The sequence below is a fragment of the Leptodactylus fuscus genome, chromosome 5, assembly GCF_031893055.1.
Source record: "Leptodactylus fuscus isolate aLepFus1 chromosome 5, aLepFus1.hap2, whole genome shotgun sequence".
In the NCBI taxonomy this organism is placed as follows: Eukaryota; Metazoa; Chordata; class Amphibia; order Anura; family Leptodactylidae; genus Leptodactylus; species Leptodactylus fuscus.
The window spans coordinates 108,314,688-108,331,142 of record NC_134269.1 but is presented as its reverse complement, the minus strand read 5'-3'; the positions used below and the strand labels follow the sequence as shown (position 1 = coordinate 108,331,142).

At 37.2% G+C, this 16,455-nt stretch overlaps 1 protein-coding gene across 16 annotated transcripts in view; it reads right to left on the bottom strand.

The window, feature by feature from the left end:
* Nucleotides 1-16,185, bottom strand: part of CELF2 (CUGBP Elav-like family member 2) — a 432,202-nt gene extending 416,017 nt beyond the window's left edge. For all 16 annotated transcript variants that reach the window (XM_075273992.1, XM_075273993.1, XM_075273997.1 and 13 more), the window contains exon 1: nt 16,013-16,185. In XM_075273992.1, coding sequence (XP_075130093.1) covers nt 16,013-16,119 — 107 coding nt within the window. In that variant the 5' untranslated portion in view covers nt 16,120-16,185. The remainder of the gene's footprint in view (nt 1-16,012) is intronic.
* Between the last annotated feature and the right edge of the window lie 270 nt (nt 16,186-16,455).

Genomic DNA, 16,455 nt, shown 5'->3' with positions numbered 1-16,455 from the left:
GGCCAATCAATGCTGGTCAATGCATTCCTATGCCGAGATGTAGCAGTGCTGGCCTTGTGCTCAGCTCGGCTACACTGGAGATGCTGTCGAGCTGAGCGCACGGCCAGCACTGCTACACCGGAGATGTGAACCCTGCTGCACACTCAGCTCTGCTGCATCATTCCCACCTAAATAAAGGTAATCCCTAGCTAACCCTGCCAGTACATCTATCCCTGTCTCACAGTCATATAGTTCACAGTTTCATATGAACCGGATATTAAATCCACTGTTCGTATAAATTGGAGGTCACCTAAATTAGCCAGCCAATTACTTTTTCCCATTTTTTTTCAATGCCTCCGTTATCGTAGTTCCTGTCCCACCTCCCCTGCGCAGTTATTGGTGCAAAAAAAGCACCAGGGAAGTTGGGAGGGGAATCAAATTTTTTGTGAGTTTGCCACCTGGTATTCGACTCGAATCGAACAACCTGAACAGCCTGATATCCGATCGAACATGTACTCGATGGAACGCTGTTCACTCATCTCTAGTGGCTATGCATAGTTATGTATTAGATTAGAAATCAAAATTATACCTAGCAGAGACAAAATTTTGCCAGAAAAGGAAAATGATAACCAGCATAGTTACAGCTAATAAAGCTAGATTATGTATGGGCTAACTCTAAAACTTATCACTCTTTCATGGACCCTGTATTTTATTTTGTTGTATAGAAGTAGAGAATATAACATTTATATAATATTTTGAGAATTTTTGCATAGTACAGAAAACCAAAGGCCCCATGTAGCGGACCACAGCCAAAAAGTGATCTGGGAAAAACTACAGTGCAAGAACATTGCAGTTTTTCCCACATTGCTTTTCACTGAAAGTCCACACAGTTTTCCTTTAAGGACTCTGCTTCAATTATACCTATACATGGGGCCACACGGTGGCTCAGCGCTGGGTCCTGGTGTTCAAATCCCGCCAAGGGCAAAAAACTATCTGCAAGGAGATTGTTTGTTCTTCCTGTGCTTGCATGACTTTCCATCCCATATTCCAAAAAGACATATGTGGGGCTCACAATCTACATTTAAAAAAAGATAAATAAAAAATTATACCTATACAGAAACTGCCAGCATTTCCTTAGGTATAATTGACATGCTGCGATTTCCAAAATCACAATGGCTTTGGAAATTGCAGCATATCTGCTGTGGGTAATTTTCTGCAATGTGTGGATGGGATTCACTAGAATCCCATCCACTTTACAGGGTCTGTAACACAGCACGATTTTTGCCACGTGGGGCTTCAGCCTGAAGGCTTTTCAATAGGTTGTATTTTATTTGGTTAAAGCTATGGAGACTGGTTTGTGAGATTATTTTTTCTATAGAAAGCATTTACTAGTATAGTACTTAGATGTGACCTTTTGATGCTATTTACCTCTCTTTGTAATACTGTACATATGTGAATGGTGGTGACTGATGTTAGTAGTGGTTCCAGACAGATGAATTCAATATTGTTGTGCATTTTAGAATTTGGTTTAGAACAATAGAAAAAGCACAAACAAAATAATTCATACATACAGTAGATGGTGTCAAGTCTAAAATTGCAGGATTACATGGTTGACTGCTAGTAATAGCTGAGTGGAAGCCAATGGCAACCACAAAACCTAGTACATTGGGTCAGATTTATCTTGAAGTCTTGAAAAAAAGTCACAATTTTTTTTTGCACAAATCCAAATTTTTTTGCACAAAATTGCAACTTTTAAAATTTTACACCCTACATGCCACTTTCCTAAAAGTTGACGTAAAGATGGCAGACCCACGAGCTCCCATAAAGCATGCAACTTGTTTTAAACCAACCACAAACTCCAGCAGGGTATGGAAAACATCTGTGACTTCTATGACTATGTCATCCCTTTGAGTATCATATAAATAAATACTATATTCATGGCTTAAAGTAATATAAGTATATAAGTATATATATATTCCTTTAATTCTAAAAAAAATGATCATTAACAGTAACTGTTCGGTCAAATCTATACATAGCATCCAATGAATTACACTATCGGAGCAGAACAAGCCCGCAGTTGTCTAACACTTCCGCAACTAGAGGAAAACAATTAACCAGTGCAACCCAGCCTGATAAGTGGTAGAAAAGTCAATGCAGCTGTACACGAAGTAATGAATGTTGTGATGAGCTCACCCATTGATTACACAAGGTATAAAATAAGAAAGCCGGTTTTGATTTTCTAACACAACCTTTTCTTTCCTTGTTAACATGTATAGATCCATGCATCATCCTCTGAAATACATTTCACTAGACAGTATCTGTAATGTAATGAGCATTTAGAGAATTTGTGGTAATGAAGTCATTAATTAAATGTTAGATGTTATAGATGCTCCAGTCATTTCCAAAAGGGGAAAAATTCTTCATGGCATATATGAAGTGAAATCCCAAAATTTTGGGGGGGATTCCAAAAACAGGGCTATAAGTAGATGTGTGTTTGAGAACTATGCGAACTTCATGAAAAACATGCAGTCCCAAGTTATAGGCTATGTACTTCACTATATATAGGAAAATATTACACACAGAGCATTTTGTATTCACAGAACTAGAACCCATCAAAAATTATTAACTTACACATAGCTCATAGCGAAAATCCAGTCTACTATTATACCATATATGACATGAAATTCTACAAATTGTGCTTTATAGCCAAAATTATAATTTCTTCTTGAAATATGTCTTAAACTGGGCAAGGAAAATGAACCAGACATAGAAAAAAAAAAATTGAAATTGGCGAGCCACATTCCTTTCATATTCTATACAATAAAAATGTATTGCTAAATAACCCTAGCAGTGGCCCCATATTGTTTACTGTCCCCTACCAGTGGCCCCACACAGTTTAATATCCCCCAGTAGTGGCCATACATATCTTAATTTCCTCCAGCAGTGGCCTCACATAGTTAAATGCCCTCCACTAGTGGCCCATATAGCTTAATGTCCCCTACCAGTGGCCCCCAGCCAGTACTTACCTTACTTCTCCTGATGTACTCTCTCTTCCTGCTCCAGGGGCACATAGTTAAAGAGGGGCAAGTATCTACATTCAAGGTTCCCTGAGTGTAGATGCCAGAAAACTTAAGAACAAGGTTGGGAGATATTTTCTCCCAGGTGGATGCAGCTGGATTGGCTGAACTGTAGAGAAGGCCAGGGGCTGTAGATGGCCACAGGTTTCAGACCCCTGGGTTACAATTAAGTATAAATATGCAGAATATTCATATGCATGTCAGTGGTGCATACCCAAACCACCCCAATGAAGCCAAGCTATTGGTAATATAGTTGGGACTTCATACCTACAGGTTCACTGTGGCAGAAACAGAGGTCTCTACTCCTGGTAAAATCTTTTATTCCTTTAATGTATATTGTTGTTTTACATATTTCTGAGGATCATCCTGACTTTGTGTGTGCTTAGTTTCCTGACCATTTTGGTATGAGTACTTACACAATGGCTAGCACTCTTTTTATCTTAGTTTTTGTGTGTGGTTCCTATTCATTATAATAAATAATACCTGCATATCCATTGTAAGTCATATGATAATATAATTTAATACCATCATACGTTTTCTGCATGGTGAAGATTAGTGAGTAGCACTTTGTACATCAACAAATCCCCTAATACAACACATAACCACAACATAAACAGTAAAAGTAAGACTTCATATTGCATATTTCTATGTTGAATACATTATGTATAGTACCAACCTTATAATAATAATCTAAAGCAAGAACTGATCATTTCAGCATTGATGAAGGCATTACTATATAGCTGTTTTAGACTAAACTTTTCCTGGCCATGTAGGTCTCAAGTCAATGTCAATTGTCTTAATAGTGGAAAATATACCATAATATCTCCAAATACAAATAGCTTGAGTTTCATATATAATTTCTATTGATAATATTTATATTTATTATTTCTCTATAATTAGATAATTATAGTGTGTAATAACAATAATAAACTGAAATGTCTCCAAAAGCCTATATCACAAGACCACTCCCTTATGCAGACCAGACTTCCTCCATACAGTTGTGGTCTACATATTGTTGAGACCTATGGATATTAAGTGCTTAATGACTGCGCATGCCCGCCGGTCAAGAGAAAATGGCTGCTTACAATACTATATAAGCGGCGATTTTTCTTGTGGCCGCAAGCATGTGCAGCCGGCTTTTCCCTAGGCCTGAAGCCTAGAAGTTAGAAGACACCGAGGGAAGAAGACGCGGTGAAGACCTCGTTCCAGACGAAGATGGAGGCAGCGCTGGAGAGTTCTGTTTGAGCGCTGGGGCCCGCCCCCAGTGCTGCAAGAGAACTCATTTACATACTGACAAAAATCGGGATTTTAGGCAAATGGTGGCGCGGAGAAGACAATCAAAGGTAGGAGACGAATAGCCTTTCTTAAGGCTATTCTGACGTGTTAGAAAAAAAGGGTTTGAAAGATAGCATCCCTTAAAGAGGACCTTTCACCATTTTGCCCACAGGCAGTTCTATATACTGCCGGAAAGCTGACAGTGCGCTGAGTTCAGCGCACTGTCGGCTTTCCTGATCTGGGCCCAGTGTGAAGGGCTTACGGTCCGGTACCGTAGCTCTTCTATGGTCAGAAGGGCGTTTCTGACAGTTAGCCAGAGACGTCCTTCTTCACAGCACAGCCAGTCGCGCTGTGCTGTGAGAGACGGGAGGAACGCCCCCTCCCTCTGCTCACACAGCTCGTCCATAGACGAGCATTATCAGGGAGAGAGGGGGCGTTCCTCCCGGCTCTCACAGCACAGCGCGATTGGCTGTGCTGTGAAGAAGGACGTCTCTGGCTAACTGTCAGAAACGCCCTTCTGACCATAGAAGAGCTACGGTACCGGGACCATAAGCTCTTCACACCGGGCCCACATCGGGAAAGCCGACAGTGCGCTGAACTCAGCGCACTGTCAGCTTTCCGGCAGTATATAGAACTGCCTGTGGGCAAAATGGTGAAAGGTGCTCTTTAAAGAACCTTCCTGAAAGTGGTGAAAAGAGGAAAATTAATGAGAGAACCTTAAGTTGAGAAAGAAACCAGGTACAACATCCAAAGAACTTCAGACTGAGATGGAAATATGGAGCTTTAACTTTACTATATACCATACACTCACAAAAAAGCCTGATTCTATGGTTGATGGATATAGAGGTCCTACTGCTTAAAGAAAAGCATGAAAAGGAGCCAAAGAACTTTTCCAATGGTTATGCAGACAAACCAAAATCCTTCAAGGAAAAAATTTTATGGACAGATGAAACCAACTAGAGGTCTTTGTAGGGATTCGTAATGTCATAAGACAAAGCCCTTGTAACTGGAGTTTTTAAACATGCTACAGAAACAATACAAATAGATAAATATGCAAGTATTTAATATCTAAATGTGCTCTTGAGTGGAATAAAAATAGATTTAATTCAAAATAGGTCTTACAGAAAGACAATTACAAAAGCACACAAGAATAGATAAGAAGGACAACATGGACCGTTTTAGACTGACCAATAATGAGTTCCGACCTGAACCTAATTGATTTTTTAGAGACCTAAAATTGGCTATTAGAAAAAGGAACCCTGCAAATGTTTAAGAGCTCTAGAGAATTGTAGTGGAGAAGTGGACTTGTACCAGCACAGAGGTATAACAGGCTCACAGATGGCTACAAACATATTTGAAGACTGTCATTTTTGCCAAAAATTGTGCACCCAAGTATCAGGAAAGGGCGCCTTTAATCTCATGCCATATGTATTCTATGTTTTTTATGTATTTATTTTTTTAAAGACTGCATATATGTTGAAAAGTCAATGTTTTTAAATTTTTTGAAATGCTATTAAAATACTTAATGACTCTTATTTCTGAAGATATTGACTTTTTATACTTAAGTGTGCTAATAATGTTAACAACTGTATTTTATGCGTAGTGGCCATTTTCTTAAAGAGGACTGCTACCATACAAGATCTCCTTCCTTTGATCATCATAAAGTGGTTTCTTTCTACTAGTATATAGAACACATTTGATAACTGGTGAAAATACAAAAACCTGACATCTAATCACACATAGAACATGTATAGATAATAATAATAATAATAATAATAATAATAATAATAATAATAATAATAATAATAATATTATTTATCATCATCATCATCTCAGGAACCATACCTCTAGTGAGCTAACATTTATTACCTATAGAGCAGATAAATATATATATATATATTTTTTAAATACTTTAATCCTTTAAAATGTTGAGAGCTCTTAGTTGCATTACTATATTGTTACTGCCAGATACGGAGGAGTAAAAGCTAGTAAAGCTTGTAAGTAGCCCCAAATTCTCATGGAAGGATGTACACTCAGATTATAGCAGATAAATCCAATAGTAGTCATTTATAAAGTGCCATACAAGATTGGATTAGTAAAATCTGTTAGAATTTAACCTCATAGAATGGATAATAGGTGTTGACATCAGTCAATACAAGACTTTTTTTTAAAGAAAAATTATGGAGCCCCAAGATTTTTAAAGTCGTACATTTTTTCTTGAATATTTTTTTTATCATACCCATTGTGAATATTTTCTAAATTGAGAATCAGCCTTACTTTTTGTAATTCTTTTCAGTGTACTCACTAAGAAAGAAGACAATTTAGTAATAGTTATTTGCAAATCATGTTATTGGGTGTAGTTTATGAATAAAGAAAGATTATCTGTAATCTGTTCACTGTCAGAAAAAAAGATAAGAACCTTTGTAAAAATCAGCTTGTGAAGACAATAAAATTGTCTGTTGCCATTTTTTCTCATTAATTAGTTGACATTTTTGCGTTCTTGACACTTTCTCTCCCTTCTCCTCTGTCTTCTTACTCTTTCTATTCTCATCATTGTTAAATTGTTAATTATTTCACCATAATGACATAAAACTATAAAAAATATCCCCAGAGCTGCACAGAATATCATGTGTTCACATCCATGCAGCACGCATTACTGAGTATGTAAGTGGCATTAGAAAACTAACAAAATCAGTTACATTAACAAGTAGCATTACAATTATCATTTTATAGAGAAGATCTATAAACGGTATCAGAACGCAAGGAATAAAGCCTTCAAGCACACCCTAGGTTAGCCAACGACATGGGCCTTCAGATCATATTACCGACTGATTTGCTTAACAATCTGCAAATTACTAAATACATTTTCTAAGGATTTGAAACCTTCATATATGTCTACTACTAATATGCAGAGCAGAAATATATGCTTATAATTACATTCTTAGCCTGTAAAAGTTCCGCTCATATTATAGCAAAATAAAAGTGAAATGATCAATGGGCAATATCTTGCTATCTTATTACCACATTACTTGGATTTGCTGATAAAGATGGTTACAGTATCCTGGTAGCACAGAGGATTCCACAGAAGGTGTTTCACATTGGTCTATAATTAAGTCACCCAATGGTGTGTAAGTAGTTTCTTCAGTAGAGTGCGGTAAAAGTGGCTCCAACCAGAGATCTTTCTTGATAACATTTATACACTTGGGCTTCAGTGGCAATACCATGCTAGAGACGAGGTGGCTTCATTGCCCAAAGCATTAAAGAATTTGTCGCGTTTCAGGCAAATATTCAAAGACAAATGTTACTTTTGTTACTGAAAAGTTATACAGTTTACCAACATACTTTTTGTATCAGTTCTTCCCGGTATCCCAATGGATAATAATAGGTCCATGGTCATGCAATGTACACACCATAGTCATGCGATGGACAGACAGGCATACAGCTCGCTACAAGGCAGATGTCTGATTACTGTGCTATGACTATAATGAGTTGTACACCCATGTGTCCATCACATGACCATGGACTGTACATCACATGACCGTGGACTGATCGTTATTCACTGTAAGTAAGCAGAGCGAATGGAGCAAGCAAAGATCTAGAAGACTGGGAGTCAATGAAACTGAAAGTATTGTAAGATTGTACTACTTTTCATTATACAAACAATAACATTTATCTTTCAGTATTTGCCTCAAACTGGACAACCCCTTTAATTTGAATCTACTTCTCCATTTCTATTGCAATTTAAAAAGAAAAGGATTGGTTTCTCCGGACAGTGGGCATTTTTTCTTTTTTTAATACATAGGTCTTTTTCATCTGAATCAGTTAAAAGTTTGTTTATTCCATGCTATACCGTAAACTCATTCCATTGTGAAAGGAACCCTGACAACTGCTTGACTAGTTACTTAGGCCATGAAGTCAATAGGTTCTCGGCTGTCATGGAACGCTTTTGCGGTCCCGGATCTTTTTCTGAGTGCCGGCGATCCTTCCCAAAATGGTGGCGCCTGTGTCGAGAGGCTGTGGGCCTTAATGTCCACGATCGGTGTGGGCACTGATCACAGACATTAGCACCAGGTCTCTGCTGTATAATACTCCGGCTCTCTGCTCTGGCTGAACCGCTACCATATTTAAATATCTGACACTTGCTATACTGTCGGGAAGAGGTTAAACATTGTATTATGTATTTATTTTTTGTTACTTAGACCTTGTGCTAAATTGTTCAATTGTTTCAGATATATGAAAAACAGATTGAGTTAGGGCATAATAGCTAATGATAAAGATATTGGTCCAGATATTGATGTGTACACATTTATTCAAGATTTGTAGAATTAGAAGGCATATGAAAGAATGAAATCTTGATTCTCACTCTCATGTGAGTATTACTCTACAAGACAAGCTTTCACACTGCAGTCCGAATCATATATCTATCTATTGCATCATGTGCACAAGACAGAGTAAATATATTCATGGTCTATGTATGTGTTTCTGCCGATTCAGGCGAGTGCCTTATCTTTAGCATCCAGAAACTGAAGCAAGTCCGTTTCAGGCATATTGCAAAGGTTTCCAGGTTTTAGCTTTTTGTATAGTTGCCAGCAGAGACATATAAGCTGTAATGATTTTTCACATTCTTATGTAGCCCATCATTGTACAGGTAAAGGACAGATGGGCCTAGGTGCAAGAAGCCCATGCTGCCCTGATAATACAGTACATGTCATTCCAAGCATGGTGACATGCTTTCTCGCTGGATGCCATTTTCAGTTACCTATTATAGGGCTGACACACAAATAAATATGTGTAAACAGCGAACACATTGCACAGAAAGAAACACCTGCAGCTGATAATCTGTCATGACAGCATGTGGATGGGTGATATCAATTTCAAAGGGAGTTTATCTCACATGTAAACCAAATGAAAACCTATTTTACAACTTCCTTAACGCCAAGCACATGTGCATTCACTGGTAACTTGCACTACACAGATCTCTTGCTTGTTTGCAGTATACTCTAAAACGCATCAGATATAAACCCTATGGTATTTTGAGTGTGTTACCAAGGAATATTCTAAAATATGATTTGCTAACATGATAACCTTCAATTATTAGTAATTACATTTCTTTATTGAAAAACATTTTCTGACTGGAGCCAGAAGGGTCATTCTGTTATTGCTACGTGAACCCTTAAGTTATTAAACTTATCTTGTTTGAAGCTATTTTGGCTTTTCATATTTTTTGCCATAATAGCCATTTCAGTGCCAACAGATAATGTAAGCCTTTATCTTTCCTTTAACTGTGAAAATCTCATTTTTTCAGAATTTTTCCATTGTGTTGTTGATGGAGATGAACAGTTGTATAGGTTCCACAAAGACAGGAGAGTGATTGATACTGTGCTATAGAGCTTGGCATTGTGGAATTGCACAGAAAAATAGACTCTCAACATTGACATTTTCTTTATGAACTGCAATTGTCAAGATCTATCAAACTACTCTATATGGTATCTGCAATAAGGGGCCTTCTTGGAGTATCCTTTAAACAAGACTAATGAAAGTGATTTAATTGCGTCTTTTGGGTTCTTAAGCTCATAAAGTCACTATTGATTCATAAAATTTATGCAAATCAGAATGACATTTCAGAAGTTTTGGTTAGTGAGGGTCTGAGTGCTATACCAGTCACTAAAAGGAAGGGGAAAAATGCTTAGCTAAGAACTGGTCACCTCTTTGACTCCCCCCATTGGAGGTGGGATTAGTGGTGTATGGGCCATTCCATAAAGAGCTGATCACAGATGAAAGGTCAATGGCTCACCTGACCACTTCTTCCCCTTCATTCGGTGATCATATGAGTCTTAGAAGAAGGACATCACTGATCAATACTTTGGACTTTTTACCAAGGTGATAAATCACAAAATAAGTTATATAACACGAACATGGCCAAAATCTACCTTACCAAAAATGATCAGTCTTGCTGCCTGTATCTATATACAAGAATATACTTCTCTAGGATTATGTTAAAAAAGGGAGACATATTTCTGTCTTGTATATTCACAGACAGGGACTTGTACATATGTGTAACAACAAAGCTCTTGGCATCTGCTGAGATAATAAACTAAGAATTTAATCTATTAAACAAATCCTACATTGGCTGCTTTATAACCATCATTGATAAACAAAATAGGAACATATTATTTGCTTTCTTCTGATTTTTCCATCAAGTGAAAGAATTAGTATGTTTGTATATTTTGTTAAGATACAAAGTAAATTGTTGCACTATGACAAGCTAAACGTACAGTATACAATCCATTCTTACCCAATTTGCACCATTTTTGGCCATATTTATATTGCATTGCATGTGCCTTGTTTAAATATCTTATTTAGATGATAGATTCTAGATATCATATCAGTGTTTGTCATGTAGGACAGATGAATGATGTAAGCAAAAGCAATACATACAAACATACATCTGAAAGGATCAGTATAAGGCAAGCAGAACTATTGCGCCTACAATGTATGATATTATCAGCAAAACTTTTCTTTGTATCACGACTCTCTCCAAACTCTTTTGTTGTGCAATATCAACCTGTAATTCAATATAATATAATATCCTTTATAGGTCATATTTACCAGCATATGTGTTGGGATCTACAAAAGTAGATCAAGACTGAAGATTCTAATAATAAATGAAATCATTTCCATGAGTATTTATGCAATGTGCATATATAATGGTGGTGGTATTTCCTTCCTGTCTGGCTATGTGGATTTTAATGGGAGAAGGGCTTTAACCAAACACTGTTTTGTGACAGTCATTGAAACCTCACAGTGAGGCTTTCTCCCAATAGAACAAAAAACTGGGATAGTGAAAGGGTTCCTTACTGAATGAGCACACAATGATGCTTTGTTGTCTAGAAACATCACAAAATGTTTTACACGGCCCAGTTTTACTTTTGCAGCTTCTCCCATGGGAACTATGGCTATACATATTTATACCATTACTTGAATAAATCAGTTTACCGGGTCATGACATATACCTCGATGTAAACAAGATCAACAATTCTTGCACTGTTATTTGTCTTTAAAGAAACAGGATCCCTGGTGAATGTTATAATGTACATTTTGTTGGGTATTCTGTGGAGGATTGTATATAAGGGTTGTAGGTTGTTTTTTTATTGTGCGATAATCTGAAATATTTCTGGAGTTACATTGCTACCGGTAATGGGAAATGTGTCAGAATTGGAACATGAATCAATCTGTCCAGGGAAGGAAAGGGTTAGTATATCCATAGGTCAGAGAGGAAGCTACTTACAAATTCAACAGGATGTCACAGCAATGGCATGACTATCACACTTGTATGTAGACATCTGTGGGTACAGCTGGCAAGAAGCAAACCAGATATCACTATGTGCAAGGCATGGCAATGCTTTTGTTTGCTTCAGCTGTACTACCTTTATGATATGCTTCTTTATTGAATGCCTTGCCTTAATGAAATATAGCACATTGATGACACATTTACAGTAATCTGTCAGCTGAGATTAGAATTGGAGTAATTTATAGGATTATTTGATATTTTATGCATCAAAGGCTACATTGTTTAATCTGGCGTCTACAACATTTAACAAAAATAAGGGAGGGAATTTGTTGAGAGTGAATCACATACATCGCTGTACCACAATATGATATTTGCAGTTTTGGACATCGACACCATTTTCTTATTCATTTCATAACATCACCTGCCATTTTATTGAGGTTTCATCAAGTTATGAGATTTCGGGCTATAAGCAATGAACTTTCCATCAGCGGCATCTTCAGCTAATTAACCCCGCTGATTACAATAATTAGTATTGATTCACTCCTGAATGACTTCCTAAGCATCCGAGCCCAATCTACTCTGGCTGCAAAGTTCTGGGTATGAATATTAATTTGATGTTCCTCTTTGTTTTGGAGCCCCAAAGGTATAGTTTGCAATCTTATACACTTCAATTTGATAACAGACGCACTTGAGTTTTATTGTAATTTAACAATGAGTGTGTGAATACATTATGGCATAATGATAATAATGCATAATGTTGGACTATGGGTGATAGAAAGCAGTGGATATGATGTGATGGAGATGATGTGAACACACCTGAATTAAAACTTGAGACAACACCAATCCACACGTTTCAAGATATCATGGGGTAAATTGTGTTTATTGCGAATATCATTGACAGTGGGAATTTTAGCATTTTGAACTACACTGAGTTAAATGTGTCATTTACTATTAGATACCCATAGCATAATATGAATAGATAGAATGCAATGTTTCATGTTTATTAACTCTTGGAGCACTGTACCATAGTCAGTGGTACAGCACATTTCTTTAGTTAGTTCCATGGCTGGATTATTGTATTCATGTTAAATCATCATCAACTTCAGAATTATCTGTCACCTAAGAGGTTACAAAGCTACTGAGTCTTGCCAAATTGCCTTGGCTTTCCTCCTTGGTATATGCTAGAGGCGAAATGTAAAGCAACTGCTCATTCAGATTTAGTCCACTATAAACCACAAGAGATCAAGAGCTCACAGAGAGGGCAAACTTAAATAAAAGAAGGGAAAGGGAAAAAAAGATACTGGACATATCCGTTTAACAAGTGCCATGGTAAATACTCCCGTTATTGCTTGTGTGTGTAGCAGCCCAAATCTCAGTTTAACACAAGATGATTTCCCTTCTCCTCCAGACACAGGTAGGTTTGTTATTTTCACTTTTCGTCGCTCCTAATCATTGAAGGATCAACCACTGCACTTCCTGCAATTTCTGAACTGGATAACTCATCGCCTTCATAACAACAGATATTGACAAGCTTACTAGCATCCGACCAGCACCTTGCTCTTCAATTTCTGCTATTCACGCCTTATGGCTGGAAAGGTCACTTTGTTATTGCAGAAGGGTGCACGTCTCTGCTTAGCAATAAAAACTGTACTTTCTATGAACTGATATGTGCTAAGAGCATCATGGAACAATTTCACATTCAAGATAGAAAGAGTAGAAAAGAGAATGAAAGAATAGAGACACTTAGACTTCTAAAAACTAATATGGCATTCAGCAGAAGAGAACATTCATTGCATTATCATCCTGGAGAATACTCACTTTTATGTGAACACATCAACGCAAACATCTATTGTGTACATGTGCTTCAATCACACAGGCCTTATGGAAATCATTCCTGACTAAGACAAATTTGCTTGCAAAAACCTCACAATAAGGCTAAAGAGATGTTCAATGTAATGGCAAAGCAGTTAGGTTTGGGCTGTGGTCCAGGTTATTCCAAATGGGTAAGACAGGCATGGGGTACAGGTGACACTTTGGTCTTTAGCAGAGATCTGCAGCTGTCTCACTTCCTCAGCAGTATCTTTTGACTGATTCATGAAGTGGCATTTGCATTGGCCTCAAAATGAGCCACCTTGCACGCCCTCTCAGTAGGTGGCAATGGAATGGTGTATGGATGATAGCAGCTGCTAGCTAGCAATAAATGAGGTACTGTCTGTGCAAGGGAAACACAACCATTGACAGCAATATACATCACAGTTATTCAATTTATATGTGTGTCTATGTACACTGAGATTTTTTAAATATCTATAAGAAAGGGCATCATTTATGCATGGAGAAATTAGACCATAAAATAAAATATTTTTTTTTTTGTATACATTTGTTTAACATGTATGTTTGAGTCATTCATAACCAGATACATGTTAAAGAGATAGCTATATCATGTGTAAATATGCACATACATAAGATTGAAATATAATAGTATAAGATAACAACATGTGTTTAGCAATAAACATATACATTGCTTGCATCTGAGTAAGTGCAAATGCTCAGTAAGACAAACTCAGTTGTTCAGATAGATAGATAGATAGATAGATAGATAGATAGATAGATAGATAGATAGATAGATAGATAGATAAATAGATAGATATCCCCGAGTTTTGAACCAACATGTCATTTCTGCAATGACAACAACATGAACTGTTTTGGGGTCATACAGGGACAGAATTGTTTTAAGCTCCCCTGCTTCCCTCTGTCAAATCTTTCAAATTGCACACAATGCTAAGCTTCAAAAAGCTGTTTAGAAATAATGCTGGAAGATGTGTGACAAAGGATGGGACTCTTAAGTAAAACAACGGCGATAATATATATCACTGCTAATGAATATCATTAATAAACATTATACCATTGTATACACAGAAAGACACCCACTAATGTTACAAGCCTGGCTCCATCTCTGCAATAAATAGAGCCTGTATTTGTTTAATAGATACGTGACATTTAGGAGTTTTTAGATGCATATTTTATTTATCAATCCCATAAATTCTGTCCTTATACAAAGTGGCATTTCTTGAAATGAAAGCTTAATTTCATGCAAAACTATCTGGGTTATACAGTTGGACTGGAAGGCTGTACTTGTCATCATACACTTTCATCTATATTTCTTGTGTTTTATGTATATGGTTGGTCTCCTTGCACTGTGAAAATGTGCAGATTAGAAAAAGCCGGAAGCATAAATAATGCTCCAGATTCTTCACAAAGCATTTTTTATTTAAATGTGTATCGTACGCCGGAATGATCATCTCCTTTAACTGTTATGGAACCAGATTCCCCAATAACTTTTGCCAATGCCATTGTAAATTAGCCTTGCAGAGTGGATGTGTGACTTGACATATTGAAGGCTATAAAACACATGACCCATGTATTCTGCTCACTAACATATTATTAATAAGACTTTATGTCATTCTAACAGCATGGCAAACTTAAAACCATGGTTGTGGGAAATGGCAGTATAATTTCCGAGAACAAGCTAATTGTCAGATTAATACCCCTTTTTACAGACCTTTGAAATCAATAAGTTTTCCCGTGTAGTTAATGAAGAGGTAAGCAATAAATCTGTAGTGTAATCCACAAGACATGAATATGCGACACACAAAGTATGGTTTAACGGAGGAGAGCAAATTAGAAAAAAAAAAAAAAAAAAACACAACAAGCAGCCAATACTTAATAGCCCGTGCTGACATTTAGTCTGCACAAACAAGATTATAGAAGTGGAGAGATAATGAAAAGAGGGTTGAGGGGAGAAAAAGCTGCCCCAGACATACATTAAGCTACTTTGACAGCTCCATTGTTTGACTGTCCCATTGTCAGCCCCAAAGATGCATTCATGATACGTCTAGTTACAAACAAACAAAAGCCTGTTTTTATTTCTGCAGTCTGCTGCTAGATCACAAACAATTTCTAGTCAATGAGATATTAAATTCCACAATGTATTTCTTTTATTTCTTGCTGAACTCCAGGCATTGTATAGACCTAACGGATATATAGGGCTCTATACAAGGCAGAACCCTATTGACTGTGTTTAGGTAGGCTAAGTCCAGCTTATAGCAGTATTTAGAGCTCTTTATTATGAAGCCATAGCTTTTTTTTTAGGATTATTCTGGTGCATAACAAACAACAAATAGATATTAATAGAAAGACATGGGGAGAAGAAGCTGGTCTTTTAATGCTGCCCTCTGTGCCCCGGTATAAAAGCAGCTCTTGCTGTGGAGGCAAGCAGTACAATTTAGCCCTCAACAGCAAACAGAGCTACTTATTACACAGCATGTTTATGGCCAAGACCATCCAGGACAAGTGAAAAGCAACGGTTAAAACAAAGGAGTGTACAACATACCTTAAAAGCAGCTCCTCATTTCTCATAGTAACAGCAGATTTGGGACAGCGCATGCTTTCTGCACAGATATTCTCAACAAAAGCCGGTTCAGAAGTGCGCTCAAACATCAATGCCACTGTAGCTACTAATGGCTATAGCTAGTCCCTCTCCCTCTTTCTCTCTCTCGCTCTCTCTCGTCAATGCTGAGTGGTGAAGCAAAGGGGCCCCTGCAGACTCACTAAGCAGAAATAATCCTCTGTGACAAGTTATGTTGTCTGGCCATAATTTACATTAGTGCAGTGTGCTGCCTATAGGGGCCTTGCCTCCTTTTGGGATTTATTGTTTTTTATATGCCCTAATTTTTCCAATACCCGTTAGGGAATAAATATGACTGATAAATGATCTATATGATTGCTCCAATATATTACAAAATATGTGTTTACAATAGGAAAATATGGAGAAGT